Below are 23,629 nucleotides of genomic sequence, written 5' to 3' on the forward strand. Positions count from 1 at the left end.
AATATTAAAATTTGTTATTTTGTATTAGCAACAAAAGCGACGATATACCTTTTAGCTCATATCAAACACAAGAAGTTTGAAATAAAAAAAATTCAGTTATAATAATCTTAAACGACATATGAACATAAGGCTTCAGCAATCTGCACATTAGCCACACTTGGGTATCATATAAACAGAAATTTTAATTTATTTAACATTATTTTTCATACAATATTTATAGCACTTATTTAAAATAATTAATGAAAAAAAAATCAAATTTTTCTTTCCTTATATACATCAAACACAAATAGTAAGCTATCACGACACCGATGTCCTAAATACTAAAACATTTATTTTTTTTATTACTTAAATTTGAAAAGATTCCTAGAGAAAAAGATATGCATCTATTTTTACCTGATAACAATGGTTTATTTCAGCTATTTAAGGGACTATTTTTTATTTGCTGTCTATAAAACTGTTTAAGGTATGATGACAGAAAAAATAAGTCTATAAGTCTGTAAAATCTTAGTTTCGAATTAGAACAATTATGAAACATTATAGGACAGACAGTCATATCGTAAACAGCAATATAAACGAGCTACCACACTTCACACCTTACAAATCTATTCTAAATACAGAACAAAAATACAGCGTGATTATGGTGTAAGGTTTGACGATCTAATATTCTAAATTAACCGTTCAAAACTTGCAGAAAAATTCTCATTTTCCTAACTGCAAAATTCATACGACGTATTGTGCAGGCGTCTTTAAAAATTCCAATTTTTTTTATTAATTTTTAAGAAAAATTTATAGAAAATCTGTTTACGGGTCATAATTTTTCATCCACTAGTCGAATATAATTGACATTGCAATGACACTTACTACTAGCCTAAGAGTGCTAATCTATCTTACAATTACACATATTGGTTCTTACGGATCAGAATGAACGAATTTTATTTAACACACTTTTTTTAATTAGTGTAATTTCATGCGCATAGCAGTACATGCACACTCAAAGCCCAATTTAAAAGTAAAACATGTAAAATGAAACTCAAACTAATCTACCTTATACCACAGTTTTACTTCTTGTACAATTCACAATTGTCAAGTTATTGTACAACCGATTACAAAAAAAGAACAAAGTTACAATAAAACCAAAATATAAAGAAATTTTTTTATTACACGAAAGAACAAAAAAAATCTACATCTCTATACGTCTTTGCGCTCTACGAAATCACAAATTAATAAATTCTAACATCGTTTTACATAGCGGTACCATTTTCAAATACGCCAAAATAATGATAAAAAATCAATAAAAAGCTTTAAATTGAAAGTAAAAGAACAAAGCTTATTTTGAAAATAGAGTTTATTTTGAAATTGATACCGTTAAACGATTTTAACTAAGATCTAATTAATTAATGGGAATAATGCTTAAACGAACTAATCAAACAATTAAAAAAATGCGTACGCATTCAATGGGTAACCCCAAAAGAAAAAATAAGAAAAAAAAAAGTTATATATACCATGGAAATGTAAAAAATGTGTTATTTGAAACAAATTTGTTACAGTGTCTATAATTATATCTATCTGTTAATGTCTTTATGAGTGAACAAGATCACAAATTATAATATAAAGGAATTATTAAATGTTGCCATTGCTAAATTACGTCAGTCGTTATTGTAAGGAGTCGTCCATTAATCACGTGATGTTTTTTAGCAACTTTTTAATCCAAAAACCCCTACACCCTCCCTAAGTGAAAGTTAGTGAGATTTAGACTACCGAAAAATCATTCGTATTTTTTAGTCCAAAGTATATTGAAGTTATTAAAATAATATTTTTAAATATTGTAATAATTTGATTGTATTTTATAAAACTAAACATCGCGATACAAAGTTCCGAATAGACTGTAACAAACTGCAGGGTATTTGTTGGTAGTTTTTCCTTTGATTTAGAAATTCAACGAAAAATAAATACATGTGATATCTCATTTATAGCCTTCTCCTTATCATATTTCGTAATTATTATCGAAACCCCTTCCCCCCTTTTTGAACCTCAAGTGATTAATCGACAACCCCTAATGTGGATAAAAAATGTATTTTGGTTATTTTTTGCAATGGCAATCCCCACGACTCTCCCCCCTTCACTCGATGTGGTGTGTGTGTCAGTGTGCCGTCCGTCTTGATATGTGTGTCTGTGTGTTCGCTGCCAAATCGCCATTAGCTAGAAGCAAATATTTTTATGTGAGTTTGGATGTTTCAAACGGCGGTACAGACGAAAAACTATCGATTTTGTTGCCATATAAAAAAAATATACATATTTTGTGTACGAAATTTTAAGTCACACAATAAAATTATCATTATTTGAGTTTCAAGACGTCTAGTATAAATTTCGTCTATATCGCGAATGTAAGCATATTACTGTTTGTAATAGTAATTGACAAGTGAGTAAAAAAAAAAAACAGAAAATTATTAAGTTATAAAAAAGTAAAAACAAAGTATAGCAAAAATCGATTCACACATGTAAAAGACATGTAAATTAATATCCTTATACATTATTTGTCATTTTGATATGTAGCTGTTTTAAGCTTTACAACATACAGATAACCCATAAAGAGGTCATAGACTAGAATGGTATATTGTTGGAAATACATAAAAAAACTATTTTTTATAAAAAAAAAATCTTAGTAACTTGCCAGTACTATACATAACAAGTGCTATGTAAATTGTTTTAAAACGAGATTAAAATACATAAGATTTTCCTCGATTTGTTAAATTATAATAAAACAAAATAAAAATTACAATTGTCTAAATAAAAAATACATTTTCTTTTAATATATCAAGCAATACACCATTTAATTTAAATTTCAAATTGACATAACTCCAAGACATGACAGCAATGTACAGTCGAGCACAATTTCATACCATATTACATTTATAACTAGAAAATAGCGTCTTAAGTACAAATCTAAATTTGTTTAAGCCTAGAAAGCAATCGACGATTCACAAAATATACGACACGAGTGCACGACTATACACATTCTTATATCTACAATAGACACAAAATAAATTGACGGATATGTCATTCCATAATGATATCATAATAATTTAATAAAAAGCGTCGAATTCCATTTAATAATATCGAAATAACAAAACGATAGAATTTAATATAAACTTTATACATTTAGATTTTTATTATAACTATTTTTATTTAACATTTCAATAATTGTAGGATTTAAAACGGCGAATATAACAGGCAATATGTAACCTATTACCTAGGCGTTTACTAAGACCGAAATAGTGCGATTCAGCCTTTAATAATATATAAATTATAATACAATGACACTCGAGTACTTGACGAAATGAAAAAAATCTTTTTAGAGTATTTACATTTTTTTTGAATATATTTTTTAGTCTTTTAAATGTCACTAATTTTTATAACTTTGGCTAATATTTGGCTTAGACGTACACGGAAAAAGTTTAAATAAAAAAAATAATAAAAAAAATAATAAGAATTATTCAAATGCTCTAGTGTCAAATAGTCAAAAAATCGATACAAACATATACAGTTTAGGAAAGTGTACATTTTATATAAGAATATATAATTATATATTTTGTTAAAACAATCGTGAAGGTATATAGAAAATATTGTCTATGTATAGCCGTCAAAATTCTTAAGAGATAAAACGAATCTATATTAATAGAAATAAAGGCAAATGTTATTTTATTTTAATTAAATGAATATTTATATACATATGTATATCAATTATTAAAATTTTCATTACATTTATATTGCATGTGCACAAAAGATTATATAGTTTGAATTTTGACAAGCGGACATAGATTATAATGCTCTATGGTCCCTACTGTAAAGAGGTTTAAAATATATGGAATAATATTCTTTTTAATTTAAATATTACGATTAAAAAATGTTTAACGTCACATCAATTGTCAAAAAAAAAAAAACACTTAGGCCGGCTTAAGAGACAGGATTTCAGAAATACAGATATTTAAAAAATAAGATCTAACTATACTACTTTGTGCAATTAAACTACGATAATTATATTATACAACAAATAAAAAATAAAAATAAAACCCAACCTTTTATTTAGCTGGTAACATTTCTTTGGCTTGGTGACACTAAACATTGGTCCGTCTACACGTAGCGACATGTCTTTTTCAGCACTTTGCTTTATAATCTAATATATAAAAATCTCGTGTCACAGTGTTCGTTACCTTCGAAACCACCTGACCGATTTTTATGATTTTTTTTTAAAATCTGAGAATAGGTTGTAGACTATTTTTTATATCCCCAGGTGATAATATTAGTCCTATCCATATGGCAGAACAACGTTTGCCGGGTCAGTTAATATCTTTAAAATATTTTTACACGTACAAACTAATGTGAAACAGTTCTTACTAGTAATCCTGATCGAGACCGTTGTCCTGTCGATTTTCCTGGTTTTGATGATTTTGATTCTTGCTCGGAGTTTGCCCCTTACCCTGACCTATCTGCCTCGACGATGAAAAGCAGAGCTTCATTACGAACGGGAATTTTGCGCCTGGAATTATTTATTAGTCATTTGATTATTTTTATATACACAGCTTTGGGTTCAGGTTAGTTTTTAGTAAGTAATTATAATAAATATCTGTAACCATATAAAAAAAACGGTCCTTTAAGCCAGATAAAAGAATGAAATTGGAAATATGTTATTTTTTTTTTTACTATTGTTATCTTTAAAATAAAATTTATACTAAATAATAGATAATTTAGACTTGTTTAAAGTTTCTTAGTAATTTAAAAGAAAGCTAGCTTTACCCTTGCGAATAATTCGCATTATATACGTGAGTTGATTTGCAATGGAACAAAAAAATTACCGACCGTCAATCATGTTTACATAGCTTCAAAATTAAAACCGTCATATATATATATATTTTTATAATTAATTAATTTACTAAAAAAGGTAATAACAAAATTTTTATTTTTTGTCGCCGGTAGAGCAAGTAATTATCTATAGATGATGAAATATGTTTTGTGGAATAATTGTGAGACTTTTTCTAAAAAGGGAGGCAAACATCTTAAACCTCAACTTTATAATATATATGATGAAATAAACTAATCTACGTTAATTTTTTTACATATTAATAGTATGTATTTATTATTACCAGGGTGTTGTATGGTCGCGTGGTTGCACGCCATTATGGCCATCACCGATTGTGATATGTTCTGGAATTCCATTAAACCGGATGACGATCTGAAAATTATGTTTTATCATCATATTAAACATTGAAAGATTTTTATAATAGTATCAGGATAAAAATTAGCCTATAAATTATTCTGGATCACTCGTTATGTACGTAGTGTGTACTAAGTTACATAACAATCTGTTTAGTAGTCTTTGTTTTTATACACCTAGGTCGGCAACAAGCGTACAGCTCACCTTTGGTGGTTTACACACATCTGCAACACTAGAAGCATCACAAGCGCGTTGCCGACCCTATCCTCAATTCCCCCAGGAGATCTGGTCACCTTACTCACCAACAGGAACACAACAGTACTTGAGAGCAGTATTATTTAACAGTGATAGGTCGAGTGATAAGGTCGCGGTAATTCCCTAGTTGGGCTGCTTCAGATTTTGAGCAGGATTTGTCCTGCGATGTTCTACCTTAGTTGCGTGCTATAGCAACAAAGCGCACATTCATCGATCCTCACAAACTTTCGTTTTTATAACATTAGTAGAATTACACATACATACACTATCCTGTTCCTAAGGTAGACAAGTTAATACCTGGGTTTTAGGTAAGATTAAAACGAATTTGTAGATAGCAGCACAATTTTTTCATCATCATCATGTCATATAAAAATGTGCGTAGCACAATTTTTTTTTGTTATCAATTGCAAAAGAGAGGATTTAATCTATCATGATACCGTCACCTCTACGCTTTTTGCTCAAAACATAGTCTCATATAAAAATGTGGGTAGTGCGAAATTTTATTTCTGACTTATTACAAATAGGCTATAATACATCAATACGTCACCTCTCGCTCTTGAGCGGGAACTTAGAGATGGTATGCGGGGGCGTGACGCCGTAGTCCTGGAACACCTGCAGCAGTTGTTCGTCAGACACGTCGGGGGGCGTGTTGAAGAAGTGTAACACCTGGAGAAAATCCATATTATTTTATTCCAGAAGTAGAAAAACGTTTCGATACAAATATTACATTGAAGTAGTGCAGCACCTCGAGAATTCCATGTTAATGGGTTTATTTCAGAAATAGAACATAGTTTCGAGACAAATAATAATTTGAGTTAAAAAATTAGCAAATTTCGAAGTTCAGTTCTGTTTCGTTTCAGTGTTACAAAATATGAGTTTATCGATTCAAGAAGAGTTATTTTTAGAAGATTTGACAGTGTTGTTATGGTACAAACAGTATATGGTACAAATTGTATTATGATACCACTGTATCAGTACATCATCGAAACTCTTACAATGAACCTTTATAATATCTAAAGTTATAGTTATCAGAAAACAAAGCTTTTTAAACATAAAATATTCGTGCAAGACGAATCTCTAAACCTGACCATCTATCCCAACAACTTAGAAGGATTATCACCTTAGACATCTATCCCAATTACCTTGGACGGAGGCTGTATCCTGTTCTTGTGTATAGAGGCGGCCGTCAGGAAGCGATTGTTCTTGTTGCCCACGTAGTCCTTGAACGACGGACTCTTATCCGGCAGAGGGTATGGGTTCATTACTTCAGACAGGTATGCTTGTTTTGAGAAACTGGAAAAAATAGAAGATATCATAAGAGGGGTGTAAATTAAGGCATCTTTGTCAGTTATATAGAAACTATAAATTGTTTTGAGACTTCACACTGGTAAGGAATAGGTTTCACATTTTAAAGTACCTTAATTATGAGTACAATACAAATTGTAGTAGCTGCTTTGTATAATATGCAAAACATATTTTTATAGGAAAACTTTAATTCGTTCAAATATGAGATCCGGTATAAATTTAAAAAATATGTACTCCTATTCCTATTTAGAGAAACTTTGGGAGAAGGACCCAACTTTTGTCTTTTTGATTGTCGAAGAAACTTCTTCTTTTATTAAAATACACTTTTGACGAAGGACCTAATTTTGTTTGAACTTTTTTTAAGAGGTTATACTTACGCGAGTGTTAGGGTGTAGTCGCCAACGGTGACGTTGTTGAGGTTCTGAACACATCTCTCTACGGAGACACCGTCACCCATCTGAACCATCGCGGTACCTTCCTTGGTTTTGAGGAACTTTATCTGCAAAAGACATTCGGTATTTTGTAAAGTAACAAAATATTATACGACAATTTGGCATGCATAGTTTCGCCTATGTATATCACAAGGACACGATTATACTTATCAATTAACTTTTCTTAAAAAGGCTTTCCCAACAATTATTATGACAGGATTTTATTGTATAGAATGGTAAACATTTTGAACACCAGAAAAGAAATCAAACTATTGTAATCAAGTCTATACTTCATACATTTTTCACACTATTACCAATCAATGATTTTTTCAAAATTATTTTGTACTTACTCTGACAACGTTGCCGTATAGACAGCATAGGTTAAAAAGCCTGTCCGCGTTCACGGTGTTAGGATCCAGGCCGTAGACCATCATGACGGCGCCTTGTTGTGGGGGACCACCCTGGAATTAAACGAAAATTTATGTATAATTAAAAAAAAACTTGCGAGTTCAGCTGTTACTAAATTGCATTTATTACATTAAATCAGAAATTCAGATTAATTTGTTTTTACATGACAATTAACAATTAAAACAAATTGATTAAGCCCCAATCCTCCTCCTACCTTGAGAAAGAAGCCCATGCCCACCAGTGGGATGTTACAGGCCGAATCAAACAATTAAGTAAAATTAAAACCAAAACATTTATTCTATAATTTTTAAGATCAGAAACCAACTTCTATTTAAACACTCAAAACAAACCCCTATACATTTCTATATCTTGTTACAATATGAAAACATTAAATTAATGGTATCTCAATTTAAACTCACTTCATATCTCACCTGGTTCTGTGGCGGCATGGGGGGGTGATGCATGGGAGGTGGGGGTGCGAATCCCTCCCCCCCGTAACCCTCTGGACCATAACCGCGACCGTCACGCTGACGAGAGAACGATATGAATGAATGATATATTAAAGACAATAGATATAAGCGGGATGCATTAAATTAAGCTGAACAGGATAATTCCTCGTGTGCCCTACCTCGATATGTATTATAACTTACCGGGTGATGAGGCGGCGGTGGACCGTGTCTATCTTTCATCATCCCTGGAGGGGGTGGACCGCCGCTGCCAAAGTCCATATCTGAAAAAAATATTAAAATAATTTTTAAAAAAAGACTTCAAAATCTCTATATCTAAGTCGGATTTTATATTGTTGAAGTATAAAATACAAGAAGTACTTTTTTCATTTCCAACTACCGTCAAAACAGATTGTTTTAGAAGTATGCTAGAACATTGAATTGAATACGATAAACTTTCAGATTTGAAACCTAGGCACTAGAAATAACATTAGACAAATTGCAAGTTAACTCAAAAGGCCATAAACGCCACACTTGGGCCTATATTTGGGCTAGTACCAATAAAGTATATAAGTCACATCTAGCTGTTACTGAAATCAATATATTTACTTCAATCGGCAGTACATAATCTTTAGCAATACATAAATAAATGTTTATATAAAATAAGTTCACACGAAAGGGTCTATTTTTAGTAATGTTTCGTAATTTATTTAAAATCAAACAAATAATTTATTCTAAATGTAACGACCGCAATACTTTTAATCTGCGAGAGTCAATCAGGCAATTCCATTTACATAAATTGTGCTTTAAGTCTATAAAACTCGTGTTTATTCGAAGCTCTCGTAAAACCCTTTGTACTAAGATACGTAAATTAAGGGCGGACATTGTCTGTAGTATATTTAAATCGATAACACGTAACTTTCATTATAAAATGAAATTTATTGTTAACGTTTAATGATCGAGAAAAGTTCTAATTTTAGAGGGACGAATATGAAAAAAAAAATTTTAAATTTTCTTGTAAAATTTCCATGAAAAAGTCGGTCAAATGATAATAAATACATAACAACTAACTATGACCACAAATGTATCACATAATAATAGTACATATATCACAGAGTATAATTCTAGCATTAGCTAGCAACAGAGGGTACTTGAAGAAATAGAGTCAGGGTTGCCAGTACAAATCTATTAAATTTAAAACGTTTAAAAACAAAACAATACGTTACAACTATTTACTTAAGATATAATTCATAGCATAAACCTGTAACATGAAAAAAATAATAAAATTTAATTTATTTTTCAGATTTTATTTTCATTCTGGCAGCCCCGGGTTAGTGTTATCGTCGTGCGCAAATACGTTTTAAAAGATACATCAAAATAACGTAGGTACACATGCATAGGACAGGTTTATAGAAATGAAAGTCTGTTTCTGCGTTAGTGATTTATTGTGTTTTTGTTCAGTTTACAATATTATGGGCTTGTTACATTGGTTGCTGATAAGACTATTTGACCTATAACGGTATCCAACAGATAAAAGTTTGTGATATATTTTTCTTTTTCACCATAAAATTACACTTACTCTGTCAGATACTTTTTGCAGCTTTTGTATTTTTTTAGTATTATAACCTATCAGTCACTTAGGTGCGAGATAAATTTTATCAGCAACTGAAACAATAGGCTGTAACTATTATAATTTAGTGTTATAACTCGACACAATGTTCATAATAACTAGTTGTATGAATGATGATATGAATTTTATAAAAATAGATGTAGTTTATTCTATATGATGAAAATTTTTTTGTTTGTATGTTTATTGTTTGTATAGTATATACCGTGCCAATGACAACAGATCATCAATAGAAATAATTAAAACACACATTAAAGTAAATACATACTTTTCAAGTCAGTCAATGTATCAAAATTAACGATCTCTTTAATTGGCACGGGTAATAAAGGTATTACAAATACACATACAACTACAGGATTAGGTATACGCACACACACACGCACACACATTTAGTCTAACGTTACGACAGTCACTAGCATGTCGTCTATGTGTGAGTTAACAGTATAATGGCATGAGAATCAGAGTTACCTAACTTTCATGAAAGAAATGGGTTAAAATTTATCACTGCTACAATTTTCCAAAACCTGCTAACTGAGTTGCTTTAACATTTATTATTTTTAATGGAAGACGAAACAATGAAAATATTCACAAAAAGGTGACTAAAAGCCAACACGCAATATGGCGGGACTCTTGACTCAAAGCATAAGGCGAAGATATCCTTTTTAAAACTCAACGAAAAATAACATAAAATTATGTAACACAGTGCGCGCTTTGCTCTTACAGACTTAATAAGAAAAGTCTTGCGCGGCTTTGTTTTCCAAATATAGCCAAAATCCTTCTTTATTCAAATAAACATTACGATGATCTCACTTTTTCGCGATATCTGAATTCTATGCTTAATCATTCGCAAACACATTTAGTTTATTTTATTTTATCGTAGACCTTTATACCAATTGTCATAAACATTTTACTTACAAAATTCCAATAAGGTGGGAACTTAGATTTAGTTGAACCTAATCCTTTTATAAGTCGGTATGTATTAGATCACTCTGATTCTCATACCCCGATACAAATTACACTTTACACAGGTACAAACCGTTCTGGTCACAAGTCTGACTGTGCTGACTGCAAGAGTCTTCGCTGCAGGGTCTCGGCACTTGTGACGTCATTGTCGTAGCATCTGCCAAGACTCGATTGTTACTCAAATGATCATTTCACTCTAATAAAACTTTTGTTTTTTGTTTTGATTTGTTAGCCCTTTATAATCTCTCTGCTTTTCTCTCTCTGTGTGTATGTGTGTGTTTACAACGTGTGGGTTTTTTTTTGATCTTGATATGCACTGTGTGACTAATAGTTTATTAACATACTCTAAACGTTTCTACTCTTTGACATTTTAGTCAAGTCGAAATCATCACAAGCTCCCATTTAGACAAAGATGTATCCATATGTAAGGATTTTTTTTAAATTTCAAATAGTGTTTCTTAGATTATTTAGTAATTCTTAAACACCATGCAGTTGTGTTGTTTGGGAAATCGAATGACACAGCCAAAACGTTGAGTGTCTGTTAAGATTCAGGTCCAGTCAATCTACACATTTCACTGAAATTCTTCTAATCGGCACTGCTTACAGCAATAATAACATTTTTAACCTAAGTTTTTAAACTTTCATGATTAGAAACAATATAATTTATATGTAAAACGGGATATTTATCACGTTTAATTTGCGTTCCCGATAATCAGGCACTATTGGGCCATCGTAACAGACAGTGTACCGTGAGCAAGCATCTTGTTTTTCATATAAATCATCTTACAACGTTTGTCTCAATTTTTACATTTAACTAAAATCTCATTAGCCCGTTACAACAACGACATAATTAAATTTTAAAAACGAATTTAAGCTTAATTTCGAGTTGATTAATTTCGCACACACAGCTATCAAGTACGTTTACGTCGCATTAATGCACTGGACCGCAGCACTCGATATAATACTTGTATAATTAAATGTATATTCAATATCGGGAGGTCAGTTCGAACTTGCGTAATTGTTTAAAAGCGTATTCGCGTGTCCGTGTAATTAATTGAAAGCCTTTTAATTAAACGTATTATTTATTCATACGCGTTTCTTGTGGTTTCGTTGAATTTCCGAAATTAGATTTTCTCTTTATAAGATTTCATTTATACCATATTTTAACGATTTAACTTTAAAAATAAACTACAAAACTAAATTGAATCTATTAAAATATAAACTTGGCAATTTTTTTTTAAATATTGGATTTAAAATAAGCCCAACTTATTGTTTTCATAAAAGCATTATTTTGATTAAATTGAATGAGGATTTTCAAAATGAATTCTGTTTGGCAAAGGAATGTAGTAATCGGGCAATTAACATAATATATCCATTCATCAGCAAAGGATCTGTAAAACTGTAGATTGTTTTGGCGAAAGCATTTTTAACTCTTATTGACTAGACAGCATAAAAACAGTGAGAAAAGAACGGAATATTAGACTAAAATATTTTAGAGCCTAGCCATTCTTCAGCAAATGTTCTGCAAGAATTTCTGCTACACTTTCTCAATATTGACAACTGACCCTACGATCATAAATTCAGTATCCCGAAAACTGAGGTCATGTCCCAGAAACAACAAACGAACCTATCAAATATTCAAAACAGATGGTAAGTTAATTTCAATAAATATCGTCGATCGTACAAACAAACAGGGTCTTACCCCTGAGCCTTTGTTGTTTTGGAGTATTATGCAAATTGAGTCGTGATTATTAAAGGTTATTTTAGAGCCAGTATAATCCGTCTCTTGACATGCGTCTTAAATATTATTGTACTAAAATTAATGTAACAAATGCTGTATTTTATACTTTCATTTTACGGATGTGGATTTTAATTCTAAAAGTTTTCACAATCCAGTTACTATAGAACTCCACAACACATATCAAGCAGTGGTTTAAGAGTTTTATAACAAAATATGAAATTTAAGTAAGTATATAGTATACAACTTGATGCGAACCCTAGTAGTTCCTCTTATTAAAAATAAGACAGGTGATCCGTCTAATATATCTAACTACAGACCAATCTCACTTGCGACTACTGTAGCTAAGGTTTTGGACAGCCTGCTTGACCGGCACTTGGCTAGGCACCTCCAATTAAACGACGCTCAGTTTGGCTTTAGGCCTGGTCTGTCCACTGAGAGTGCTATCCTCTGTCTCAAGCAGACTGTTCAATACTACACTTCAAGAAAGACACCAGTGTTTGCATGTTATCTTGATCTGTCGAAGGCATTTGACCTTGTATCATATAATAAGCTATGGGACAAATTAAGAAAAGAAACTAGTGTGCCCAATGAAATAATATCTCTGTTTAGTTTCTGGTACAAACACCAATGTAACCGAGTACGATGGGCTGATTCATTGTCAGATGAGTATAGGCTGGAGTGCGGCGTGAGACAGGGGGGTTTAAGTTCACCCAGACTCTTTAATCTGTACATGAACGCTCTGCTCGATGAGCTTAGCAGTACACATATAGGGTGTCATGTTAGAGGTGTTTGTGTAAATAATATAAGTTATGCTGACGATATGGTGCTACTGAGCCCATCGATCGGTGCCCTGAGGAGGCTGCTAGGAATATGCGAGGTTTATGCGACGGTCCATGGCTTGAGATACAATGTAAACAAAAGTGAAGTCATGACTTTTAAAGTGCGTAAAAAACCCTGTTTGCATGTACCAACTGTGTCTCTTTATGGTACAGCTCTAAAGAGAGTATCGCGTTTTAAATATCTCGGCCATTGGGTCGTCGAGAACCTCGTAGACAACGAGGACATGGAAAGGGAGCGCAGGTCACTGTCCGTCCGCTGCAATATGTTAGCCCGCAGATTTGCACACTGTAATAAAGAAGTAAAGATCACGCTTTTCAAAGCATATTGCCAGTCGCTTTACACGTGTAGTCTGTGGGTGAACTACACGAGGAAGGCATACAGTGGTCTGCGCGTCCATTATAATAATGCATTTAGGTTATTGATGGGGTTGTCTTGGCGGTGCAGCGCTTCAGGTATGTTCGCCGAAGCGGGGGTGGACTCTTTTGGCGCTATAATGCGCAAGCGTAGCGCATCAATGTTGCGACGGGTGCGAGCCAGCGCCAACACCATCCTGGGCGCATTGACGGATAGTTTTGACTCGCCGATAATGGAGCACTGGATACGAATGCACACAGTCAAGTAGAACTTCTATCCTACCATCGGCCAGTCAAAAGTATCCTATTTAGTATTTAGTATTAATATTATGTAATTTGTCTTATTTTGTTTTAGTGTTGTTACTAACATAGTTTTATAAGATCATTGTTACTAACACTTTTTATGGACAATTTTTGTCTGAAATAAATGATTATTATTATTATTATTATTATTATTATAGTAAGTATATGTGCTGTGTGGCTACGGCACTAAAGAATTTAGCCACCCCCTCTCTTCCCGTGGGTGTCGCTAAGAGGCGACTAAGGGATAACAAGGTTTCACAACCACCTTGGAACTTAAGAAGCCGACCGATGGCGGGATAACCATCCAACTGCTGGCTTTGAAATACACAGGCCGAAGACGGGCAGCAGCGTCTTCGGTGCGACAAAGCCAGTACTGCGGTCACCAACCCGCCTGCCCAGCGTGGTGACTATGGGCAAAACACATAAGTTCACGTTATTTTTGGCGTAAACTTGTGGAGGCCTATGTCCAGCAGTGGACTGTAAAGGCTGTAATGATGATATAGTAAGTATATATAGGAAAGATTTTTTTTAAGATTAGATAAAGCTCATATTTTCTGGACATGTGAATGTGGTGGAGCTAACTAGGATTCTTATATGATTATATATATGAGAATAAAGGTTAGAGTTACATACTTTTTCATCCATACTTCCAAAGATAATTGTCGTCATGAGAGACCATATCTGTATCCCCTGATACATACATATCTCAATGTATCATAATAATACCATATTATTGATACCTTTTCATACCATTTTAAGATAATAATCCAGACAATTTCTTTCCATGTGTCCCCGAGGACGATTTAAGTGTAGTCCCAATATCATGAAGACATATACTCGCAAAAAGGTTTGAGATGTATATATGCTATATTATTCTCATATATTTTTTCTTGAGAATACAACATAGAGTTCTTACAGAATATGTAGAATTTACGTGACTCATTTTTAAGAAGGTTACTTTTTGAAGTAAAACTTTTTTACGCACTTGTGTCTTGGAGTAAGCTGGTGAATGCGTGACGAGAGCGTTATGAAAAGAGTGATCGGGCGATACGAATGGAGCAAGAGAGATAGGTGAGAGCACACATTTTCTTTCTCTTATAGACAGTTAGGTTTCGTATATCTAAGACACGGTGCAGGCCTATTGCTAAAGAAGTTTTACTTCAGTCGTGTGTTCTAAACTCATGCTCGTTTTTTTTAATTACTTGTAAAATATTTCTGATCACAAAAAAAACAGTCAAGTTAGAATCAAACTCATATAGCGTTTGAACTATTTTTTGAAGATTTTAATGCATTATATATTTTTAAGATTTAATTAAAACGTCAAAAACACTTTTCATATATTCTTTTGAATATTTTCATTCGAGTTGTAGAACAATAGGAAATAGCATTTTCAAAATAATTTCATCTAGAACATGTAACACGACGAAATAGAATTAAAGCCTGATAAACATAATAAAAAGTTCATTGTACTTTACCACAAAAACATAGAAGTAGCGAAACCCTCTGAACAATTTTGATATTTTTATTTAGAATTAGTGCTCACAGTCGGTCGAGTACAAATACGGTACATAAAAATTTTAAACGCTATCCGCTCAGGAAAAAGGCAAAAACGATGTGAATTATTAAGGGGAAACGTTTTTATTATTTTCATTCGTTACGAGCCGGAGTTTTTGTAAAACTGACCGTTTGTGAACTATATGGACCGTGTGGTTTCACCCAACTTGCGGGGATAATCTTCCGTTCCTGGATTTTAAAATAAGGAGGTTCTCAATTCGACTGTATTTTTTTATGTGTCATCACTTCAGCCTGAGGCCTGATGTGTTTTGCCCATAGTCACCACGCTGGGCAGGCGGGTTGGTGTCGGCAAAGTTGGCTTTGTCGCACCAAAGACGCTGCTGCCCGTCTTCAGCCTGTGTGTTTCAAAGCCCGCAGTTGGATGATTATCCCGCCATCTATTGGCTTTTTAAGTTCCAAGGTGGTAGTGAATCTGTGTTATCCCTTAGTCGCCTCTTATGACACCCACGGGAAGAGAGGGGGGTGGCTATATTCTTTACTGCCGTAACGTATGCTGCGTATGCTGGTCTTTGTCATGTGGTCCTATTCAAATTTTTGGGAGATCTGACGAGTACTTCATTAGTTATCCCTAATAATGTGTATTTAATTGAATATTTGTTCGACTCAGGTAGTCGTTGTATTTATATATTACTTCTCGATGTAAATCGAATTCGGTTTTGTTTATGTAATTTGAATTATATTTTGTTATTTGAGAAAATAGATAATTATTTCAAACTTGACTGATAACTACATCCCAAGATTTTTTTACTATTATAATTTTTTCATTTTTACATACAAGAATAATGAACATGCAATGTCCATATAAAGCAACATTTGTATGTTATTGTCGACGCTACAATCCAACTATACTCGGTAGACTATACCCTGTCACGCTGCGCTTTTATTTCTCATCAGATTTATCGGTTCAACAATTTTTGTGAATTTCACTTCGAAAGTATTTTCATGAGCAATATTTTTTAAATATTCTGTATGTTGTGATGATGTTATAATGTCATGTATTTTTTTACGTACCTAGCTCATCAAGCATGCGTAAGGGTCACGTAATGGTAAGCGATTAACGTAGTTCATAGACGCCTATAACACCAGGAACATCGCAAGAGCGTTACCAAACCTACAGCCAAGAGCTTCGGCGACCCTACTCACTACGCGAACACTACATTGCTTGAGAGCCGTATTGTTTAGCTGTAATCTTTTCTAAGTTCGAGACAGTTCGCCAGTCTTGCAGCTCCAGATTTTGTAAAAAAAGTCCTGCTGGACATACCTCGAACATTTTATAAACCTATCTTAATAAAAAAGTATTCTAAGCTGTGCTAGATGCAAAAGAAATTTCAAATGAATACTGTAAATTTTGAGATTGGCTCACATAAATTACATGCAAACTCAAAATATTTGTAGATATTAAAATAAATTACCATTTTGGTAGGTATTATGTAATGTAAATGAAAATGAATATAAATATTAATAAGCGTTATGAATTCTGCATAATTGGTTTTAAGGCGCATATATTTTATATGAAATTTGTCGATAAATTTAAGATGAAATGTTAAATCATGAGTTTCGTCCGATTTTGCCAATGCTTGAATTAAGTCGCTTGTTATTTTTTTTTTTTTTTTTGTAAATTTATAACTTATTTTAAAAAATGAGAACGGACTTTTTAAACTCGTGTTTTTTTTTTAATTTACATTCACATCTTGGGAATATGTTTTAATGATTATTTTTTTGATGATTAAAAACGAATATACATAATAATTGAGTTTTCACATGATATCCTTTAGGATTTCGATTAGATCGGTCAGTACAGCTTCGATCTACTTCAGTCCGCATAACTTGATTCGTTTTGAGTATCATAGTCTAACAAAACAAAGGTTAAAACAACTTACAATACTTTAAAACATAAACTTCTTTTATGTTTACTATCCTTAACTACCCTCCCTCCATCTTTCTTTCATATATATATTTCATCTTTCTTTTATAATTTCATCTTCAATTCTGTATACAATTTTTGATTAACTTTTTGCTATTTATTATTTTTTTTAATTGTGTAATTTATCTAAACAATGCAATTTTACTGTTTTATTTTAGTTTTAACTTTCAAATTGAATTTTGTTTTTACCGGACAAATTGTATCTAATGTTGTGTACACCTGTAATGGTAACTGTAATCGGACTAGAGAAAAATGTAATAATAGTTATAATGACTATACAGTATATCGCTGGTGTATCTTATGAAATAAATAAATAAATAAAATAAAAATATATAACTCACAGGTAACCAAAAACAGATAAAATCGTCAATTAATGTCAAAGAAACAAAAAAAAAGACAATTCATTTCTCTCTCAATCACCCACTCTGAATTCAGAATCGAATGAATATATTTTTTGCCCAATCCAATTACCCCCAATGTACCATCTGTTGACAGTTGGCTAGAAAAAAAAAAAACCTAAAAACGCCTAACTCGTATCTCATATTTCCAATGAAACTCAGGTCGCTACTAAATTTTTAAATTCGTATTCGCGACTACGCAACACAGCTACATGTATGTAACTCGGCGCAGCGTTAGCTAACATTCATTATAGAACTGAACGGACATCTTTTCCTGAGATTCCAGACTGCTGGGGGAGTGACTCTTTTTCCTGAGTGGACTTATGGAATGACTATAATCTATTGATTAAATATTTCGTCAGCACTCGCGAGTCCTAATATATAGACGCCTTAATAATGTGATAAATGTGAAAGCTACGCCTGATGCCAGTCTAAAATGCCAATTTTAAAGAACCCAACTTTTATCAAAATACGAAACCAACGTTCGAAATAAGACTCAACCGTTTCAATCAAGATCACATTTCTAGACAGCAAAATATAGAATAATTTAACAATTTGAAAAAGACGATTTACCAGATAGAGACAGGAATGTTTTATTGTGCATTGCTGTCGACTCTAACACAAGTTTAGTTCTACAATCGCTGCTGGCTAGAGGTGTGAATTATTGAAAGCCCTGGACGTGTCACAGCACCTCGCAAATGCATGACGAATTTTGTTCTAAGCTTTTAAATATCTGTAGAAGGAATAGAGAGTACTAAAAAACCTTTAAAAACAGACTTTACAAAAATCGAAGGTGTTGAAAATATTCATACCACTAAAATGCTTTATATTTGTAGATTAGTAGTATTAATATTTTAAAGCTGAAAATTTTGTTTGTTTAAACGCGCTAATTTCAGAAACCAGTGACTCAAATTGGAAAATTTCTTCATTTATTCAGATTCATTATAAACTACAAACAGAAGTAATTGTCTATCGATCTTATTTCGTGTGCCATATCATGCGTGCCATTGACAAAATCATCTGTAATATTTTAGCACGATTGAAAGCTTTTATGACCTAATGATCTAACATTAATTAAAAATATTAAACCCCTCCTAATACGACAAATAACATACCTAAGTGACGGAAAAACATATATTTATACCATATACCACACGTACCAAGTTGTACAAAATTCATACAACGTAACGGTTTCTAGAGACACGTAAACAAACGTAAATAAATCTCCTAATAAATGTAAATATTCATGAATTCGTCGGGGGAAACGAGTGCGGCTCAGTTGTTTCTATTAAATGGTATTCTAATTTAACACCTTCAGAACCATGTATGCGGGTTGCATCAAAGGGTTTTAATTTGTAATTTATGTAAAAGCAGAGGTAAACGTAGTGGTACTTTGGGACCTGTTTTATTTCTTGTATCACAAAGAGGTGTGTAATAGGAGATGCCATCTGCTATTTTAAAAATTAATTTCATTATAAATTAATTTTATTGATACCTAATGATGCGTACAAAGTTCAAGGAACCAAACTATGGTTACATCGAATTTGAGTACTTGTTAAGAGGATTTATGTTAAGTTTGCTCGGATTATGTTAAGGGAAATGGATTAATTTAGGTATCAGAAACTTCATGAGAAATTAGATCAATATACTTCGATATAATTTTCCTCCCGTGTCCCATAAGACAAGGTCCACACATAAGACTTATACAATATTGAAACTTTCTGTATCAATTTCGTTCGAGACTAACATTTTATTCAAAGCGTTCCGCTAATTTCTCGCTCGGATGCGCCGCGGCACGATCTCTTGTCGATGTAGATATTTTATTTATGGAACTGCTTTATTTTTCACATCGTTTGTTGCAAGATTCATCTCAAATTAAAAACAATCTGTTAACAATAATGTCAATATAATAATGTCAAACTAAAACCAACAATTTTTAAATTTATTTTCATATAAAAAGTTCGTCCAAATATTTGGTACTTTGTGTACTTAATGAAATTTTGATTTAAGTAATGATTATAAAGATATTTACGATGAAGAGCACTTAATGCATAAAAATTGGATTTTAACCTTACACTCTTAAAAGAATATCATAAAGTATTCTCGATTGGGAGAATTCTTATGAACTTATCGAGATAAAAATGTGTTAACTATTCAAACTCCAAATGATACCATCTTGTCAAACTTCAGTGTGACTCGAGTCTTGAACAAAAGTTACATCGAGTTCAGGAATCGTTCGAACTTCTAATAACTTTGTCGTCCTATTTCTGCTGGAAATATCAGGAACGTTCCAGAAACCGATCGGAAATTCATCACTAATTGATTAGGTAACAGGGAAAGGTGGAGGGTCAACGGGAGTTTTGTAGATATGAATATTCCAATTGTGATTAATTTATGTATTCATTTCGAACAAATGTTTGGAATAACAAATTTCGTTTCACTCAAAGATTTTCATTCTTTTAAACATTCTTGTTAACTTATACTTTTAATTCATAAGGCACATGTGTTAGAACAAGAGTGAGAAGACAATAAATATTGTGGCGTAAGTTTAAGCTTATGTCGTCACGATTCGAGATATCGTCAGTTATAAGAAATTGAATATGGTTTATATGTAATTCTGTCTTATTTAATGCCGTAGTTTTATACCTTGACAATAATGTTTTTTATTACTTTGTGTAATGATTAATGTAATAGGTTTATTATGAGAAGCAGTATAAGGTTTAACTTACTGTATGGCTGCGGTCTACCACCAGTGTACTGGGGCGACTGCAGGAGGGGCGCGCTCCTCTGTTGCGGCTGAACCTCTTCTGACACTGGAAAGAACAAATCTTTCTTACTAACTTACTATACCTATCAATAACTAATAGAAGCACTTTGGTGACTTACGCTATCTAACAGATTATATATACAGGGTGTCCGGTAAAGAGTACGACAAAAAAAAGGGGGAGGTAGATGAAAGGCTGACCTACAACATATTAAAAAATAGCCCTAGTAAAAGTTTCACCGTTTTTAAGATATTAATTTTTTTGTACTTTTTTGGAAAAAAGACATTTTCTTATCTTTTTTTTGTTGCTGTGCCTAAAAAAAACTACATATTGTTTTTATTTTTATGTCAAATACTCTCAAGCGGTTGATTTATTATTTCATATACCATTTTCGGTAGACACAGTCATGGAACGTCGACAAAAGGAATTAATACTTTGTATTTTAGTTTTTGAAAATTGATTTACTCAACTTTGGTCTCCAGCCCTGAAAAAAAAATGTACTAGACTGCTACTGCCTATTGTAGAAATAAATTACCTGTTTTATTGGGAATTTAGAAAGGTATAAAAATCGTACCTATTTTCAAAAGTAAAAAAGTTAGAGCATTTTACTGCCGTAAGGGAGAGTTTACGAATAACGAGTAAATTTGATCAATAATTTAATTTCAATGTTTAGCAGTGTTATTATTGAAAACTTATGTCAATTTAAGATTTCTTTGAGATTTAAGATAACATTTAATGTATTTTTGTTATTTTCGGTATTAAAAGTAATGAATTAAACGGTATATTACTCAAATGAATCAGTGCGCAGTGAATGTGCTCAAAAGAGTTTAGGTAACTAAAAGAAAAGTTAAATAAAACACACATTTAAGACAGGTAAATATCAGTAACATTTAATAAGTGTTCAAATTGGTGGCCCCCACACTCATACAGACTCTGCACCTTTTTAAAAATTGTCGTTTTAATTTTCTAAGATTTAATGTTGAAATTTCTTGAGCAGCTGTAAATATTTGCTCACAAGAAGACGTCTCGCTGGAGTTGCGGCGTAAGTTCACTGCGCACTGATTCATTCACTGCGCACTGATTCATTTGAGTAATATACCGTTTAATTCATTACTTTTAATACCGAAAATAACAAAAATACATTAAATGTTATCTTAAATCTCAAAGAAATCTTAAATTGACATAAGTTTTCAATAATAACACTGCTAAACATTGAAATTAAATTATTGATCAAATTTACTCGTTATTCGTAAACTCTCCCTTACGGCAGTAAAATGCTCTAACTTTTTTACTTTTGAAAATAGGTACGATTTTTATACCTTTCTAAATTCCCAATAAAACAGGTAATTTATTTCTACAATAGGCAGTAGCAGTCTAGTACATTTTTTTTTCAGGGCTGGAGACCAAAGTTGAGTAAATCAATTTTCAAAAACTAAAATACAAAGTATTAATTCCTTTTGTCGACGTTCCATGACTGTGTCTACCGAAAATGGTATATGAAATAATAAATCAACCGCTTGAGAGTATTTGACATAAAAATAAAAACAATATGTAGTTTTTTTTAGGCACAGCAACAAAAAAAAGATAAGAAAATGTCTTTTTTCCAAAAAAGTACAAAAAAATTAATATCTTAAAAACGGTGAAACTTTTACTAGGGCTATTTTTTAATATGTTGTAGGTCAGCCTTTCATCTACCTCCCCCTTTTTTTTGTCGTACTCTTTACCGGACACCCTGTATATATATACATACATTTTTAATTATGATTATGCTATTATGACATACCATACATGGGACCATACATGTATGTATAATACATCATATATAGCAATACCTAACTTTTAAATATTTTTGGGAATGGCCAAGCAAAACTTATTAAAATTGATATGGATCTACACATATTCAAACAAATTACACAAATAACCCAGTCCACAGTATTTGTATTGTATCCGTGACCATGGCATCTGCAACGTTTGCCGAAATATCGAGAATTCCAAAATAACACTCACAAAGTCCCTTATATGTTGAATATTTTTAACTGAACTCTGATAATAACACAGTACAGTAACATACACAACAATGCTAATATTATATCCGTCGAGAATATTTTTCCAAACTACACTAAAGTAAAATAAGATAGTGTAACGTCTAAAACCTAAAGACTAGCAACTTTAGAATCTAAGGTCTTATTACAAAATCTAGAAATTTAATAAGACTTAAAACTACAGTTATAGTCTTCATTTAAAAATATAAAACCATCTGCTATTATGTAATGACACTAAAAGGTTATATGAAAACTAATTTAAAAATAAAGCAGAAACTTACAATAAATGTAAAGAAACCAGAAATTACATTACCATAAAAAATGAGAAAAAAAATACTTAAGCGCAATAAGGTAAAATCTAAAAAAATAAAAGGTTCATTAAACTAAGTGGGTGGAAATATTAAAACAAAAACGAAAAGATCATTCATGGGTCCCAATTATGGTTTTGCAATCGAAACTAGTTCTAAATACACTTAGGAATAAGGCTTAAACTAGCAAACCCATACCCAATGACACACTTACCGTATTTTCAAATGTGTCAAGCGTATCTTCGCGCCGACTGTCTCACCGTCACTTCCCTGCACATATAAAAAGACGACCACACTCTTTATTTCATCCTTTTCTATATCTTTAAAATTTCCATATTACTGTTTCATGATCGCATAGCGTTAACTGTGCATGCCAATTCCACGATAGTTATAAAAGCTACAAAAATTAAACGGATATAATAAATAAAAATGTATCCATTTGTTTTTTGATTTTTTTTTTTTAATTTATTCCATATTTTGAACGTATTTCTGTGTTTGCTTGGACGTTTAATTTTTTTTTAATAATCAGTGTCTTGTGTCTCTTGTCTGCATGTTTGCTTATTGTCAATTCTGCTGTCTTCATTTCAATGTTTTCTGTCTGATGCTCCAGGATGAGAATAATGTCTCTCACTATACATTTCAGAGTGTGTTTGTCTTTGGTTTTATATGTGCATGGAAGATTACTAATTCATAAAACGTTATCGATGCTTATTATTTATTGTACATTGAAGAC

General features: G+C 32.1%; 1 protein-coding gene and 1 long non-coding RNA gene across 2 annotated transcripts; both read right to left on the reverse strand.

Moving 5' to 3' along the window:
* Positions 1–1,141: 1,141 nt before the first annotated feature.
* On the reverse strand, positions 1,142–8,316 carry LOC123667372 (heterogeneous nuclear ribonucleoprotein L). The gene is made up of 9 exons (XM_045601286.1): positions 8,262–8,316; positions 8,031–8,138; positions 7,554–7,664; positions 7,150–7,271; positions 6,610–6,760; positions 6,015–6,133; positions 5,142–5,230; positions 4,396–4,537; positions 1,142–2,199 (listed from the first exon to the last, which is right to left on the reverse strand). The coding sequence occupies exons 1-9, from the start codon at positions 8,301–8,303 to the stop codon at positions 2,196–2,198; spliced, it is 888 nt and encodes a 295-aa protein (XP_045457242.1). The 5' UTR covers positions 8,304–8,316; the 3' UTR covers positions 1,142–2,195.
* A 1,167-nt stretch (positions 8,317–9,483) lies between these two features.
* LOC123667373 lies at positions 9,484–23,151 on the reverse strand. Its single transcript, XR_006745429.1, has 4 exons — positions 23,111–23,151; positions 20,511–20,594; positions 10,721–10,804; positions 9,484–9,722 (listed from the first exon to the last, which is right to left on the reverse strand). It is a non-coding gene; the product is annotated as an uncharacterized LOC123667373 (long non-coding RNA).
* Positions 23,152–23,629: the final 478 nt, after the last annotated feature.

Source organism: Melitaea cinxia, chromosome 28 (genome assembly GCF_905220565.1).
Source record: "Melitaea cinxia chromosome 28, ilMelCinx1.1, whole genome shotgun sequence".
Lineage (NCBI taxonomy): Eukaryota > Metazoa > Arthropoda > Insecta > Lepidoptera > Nymphalidae > Melitaea > Melitaea cinxia.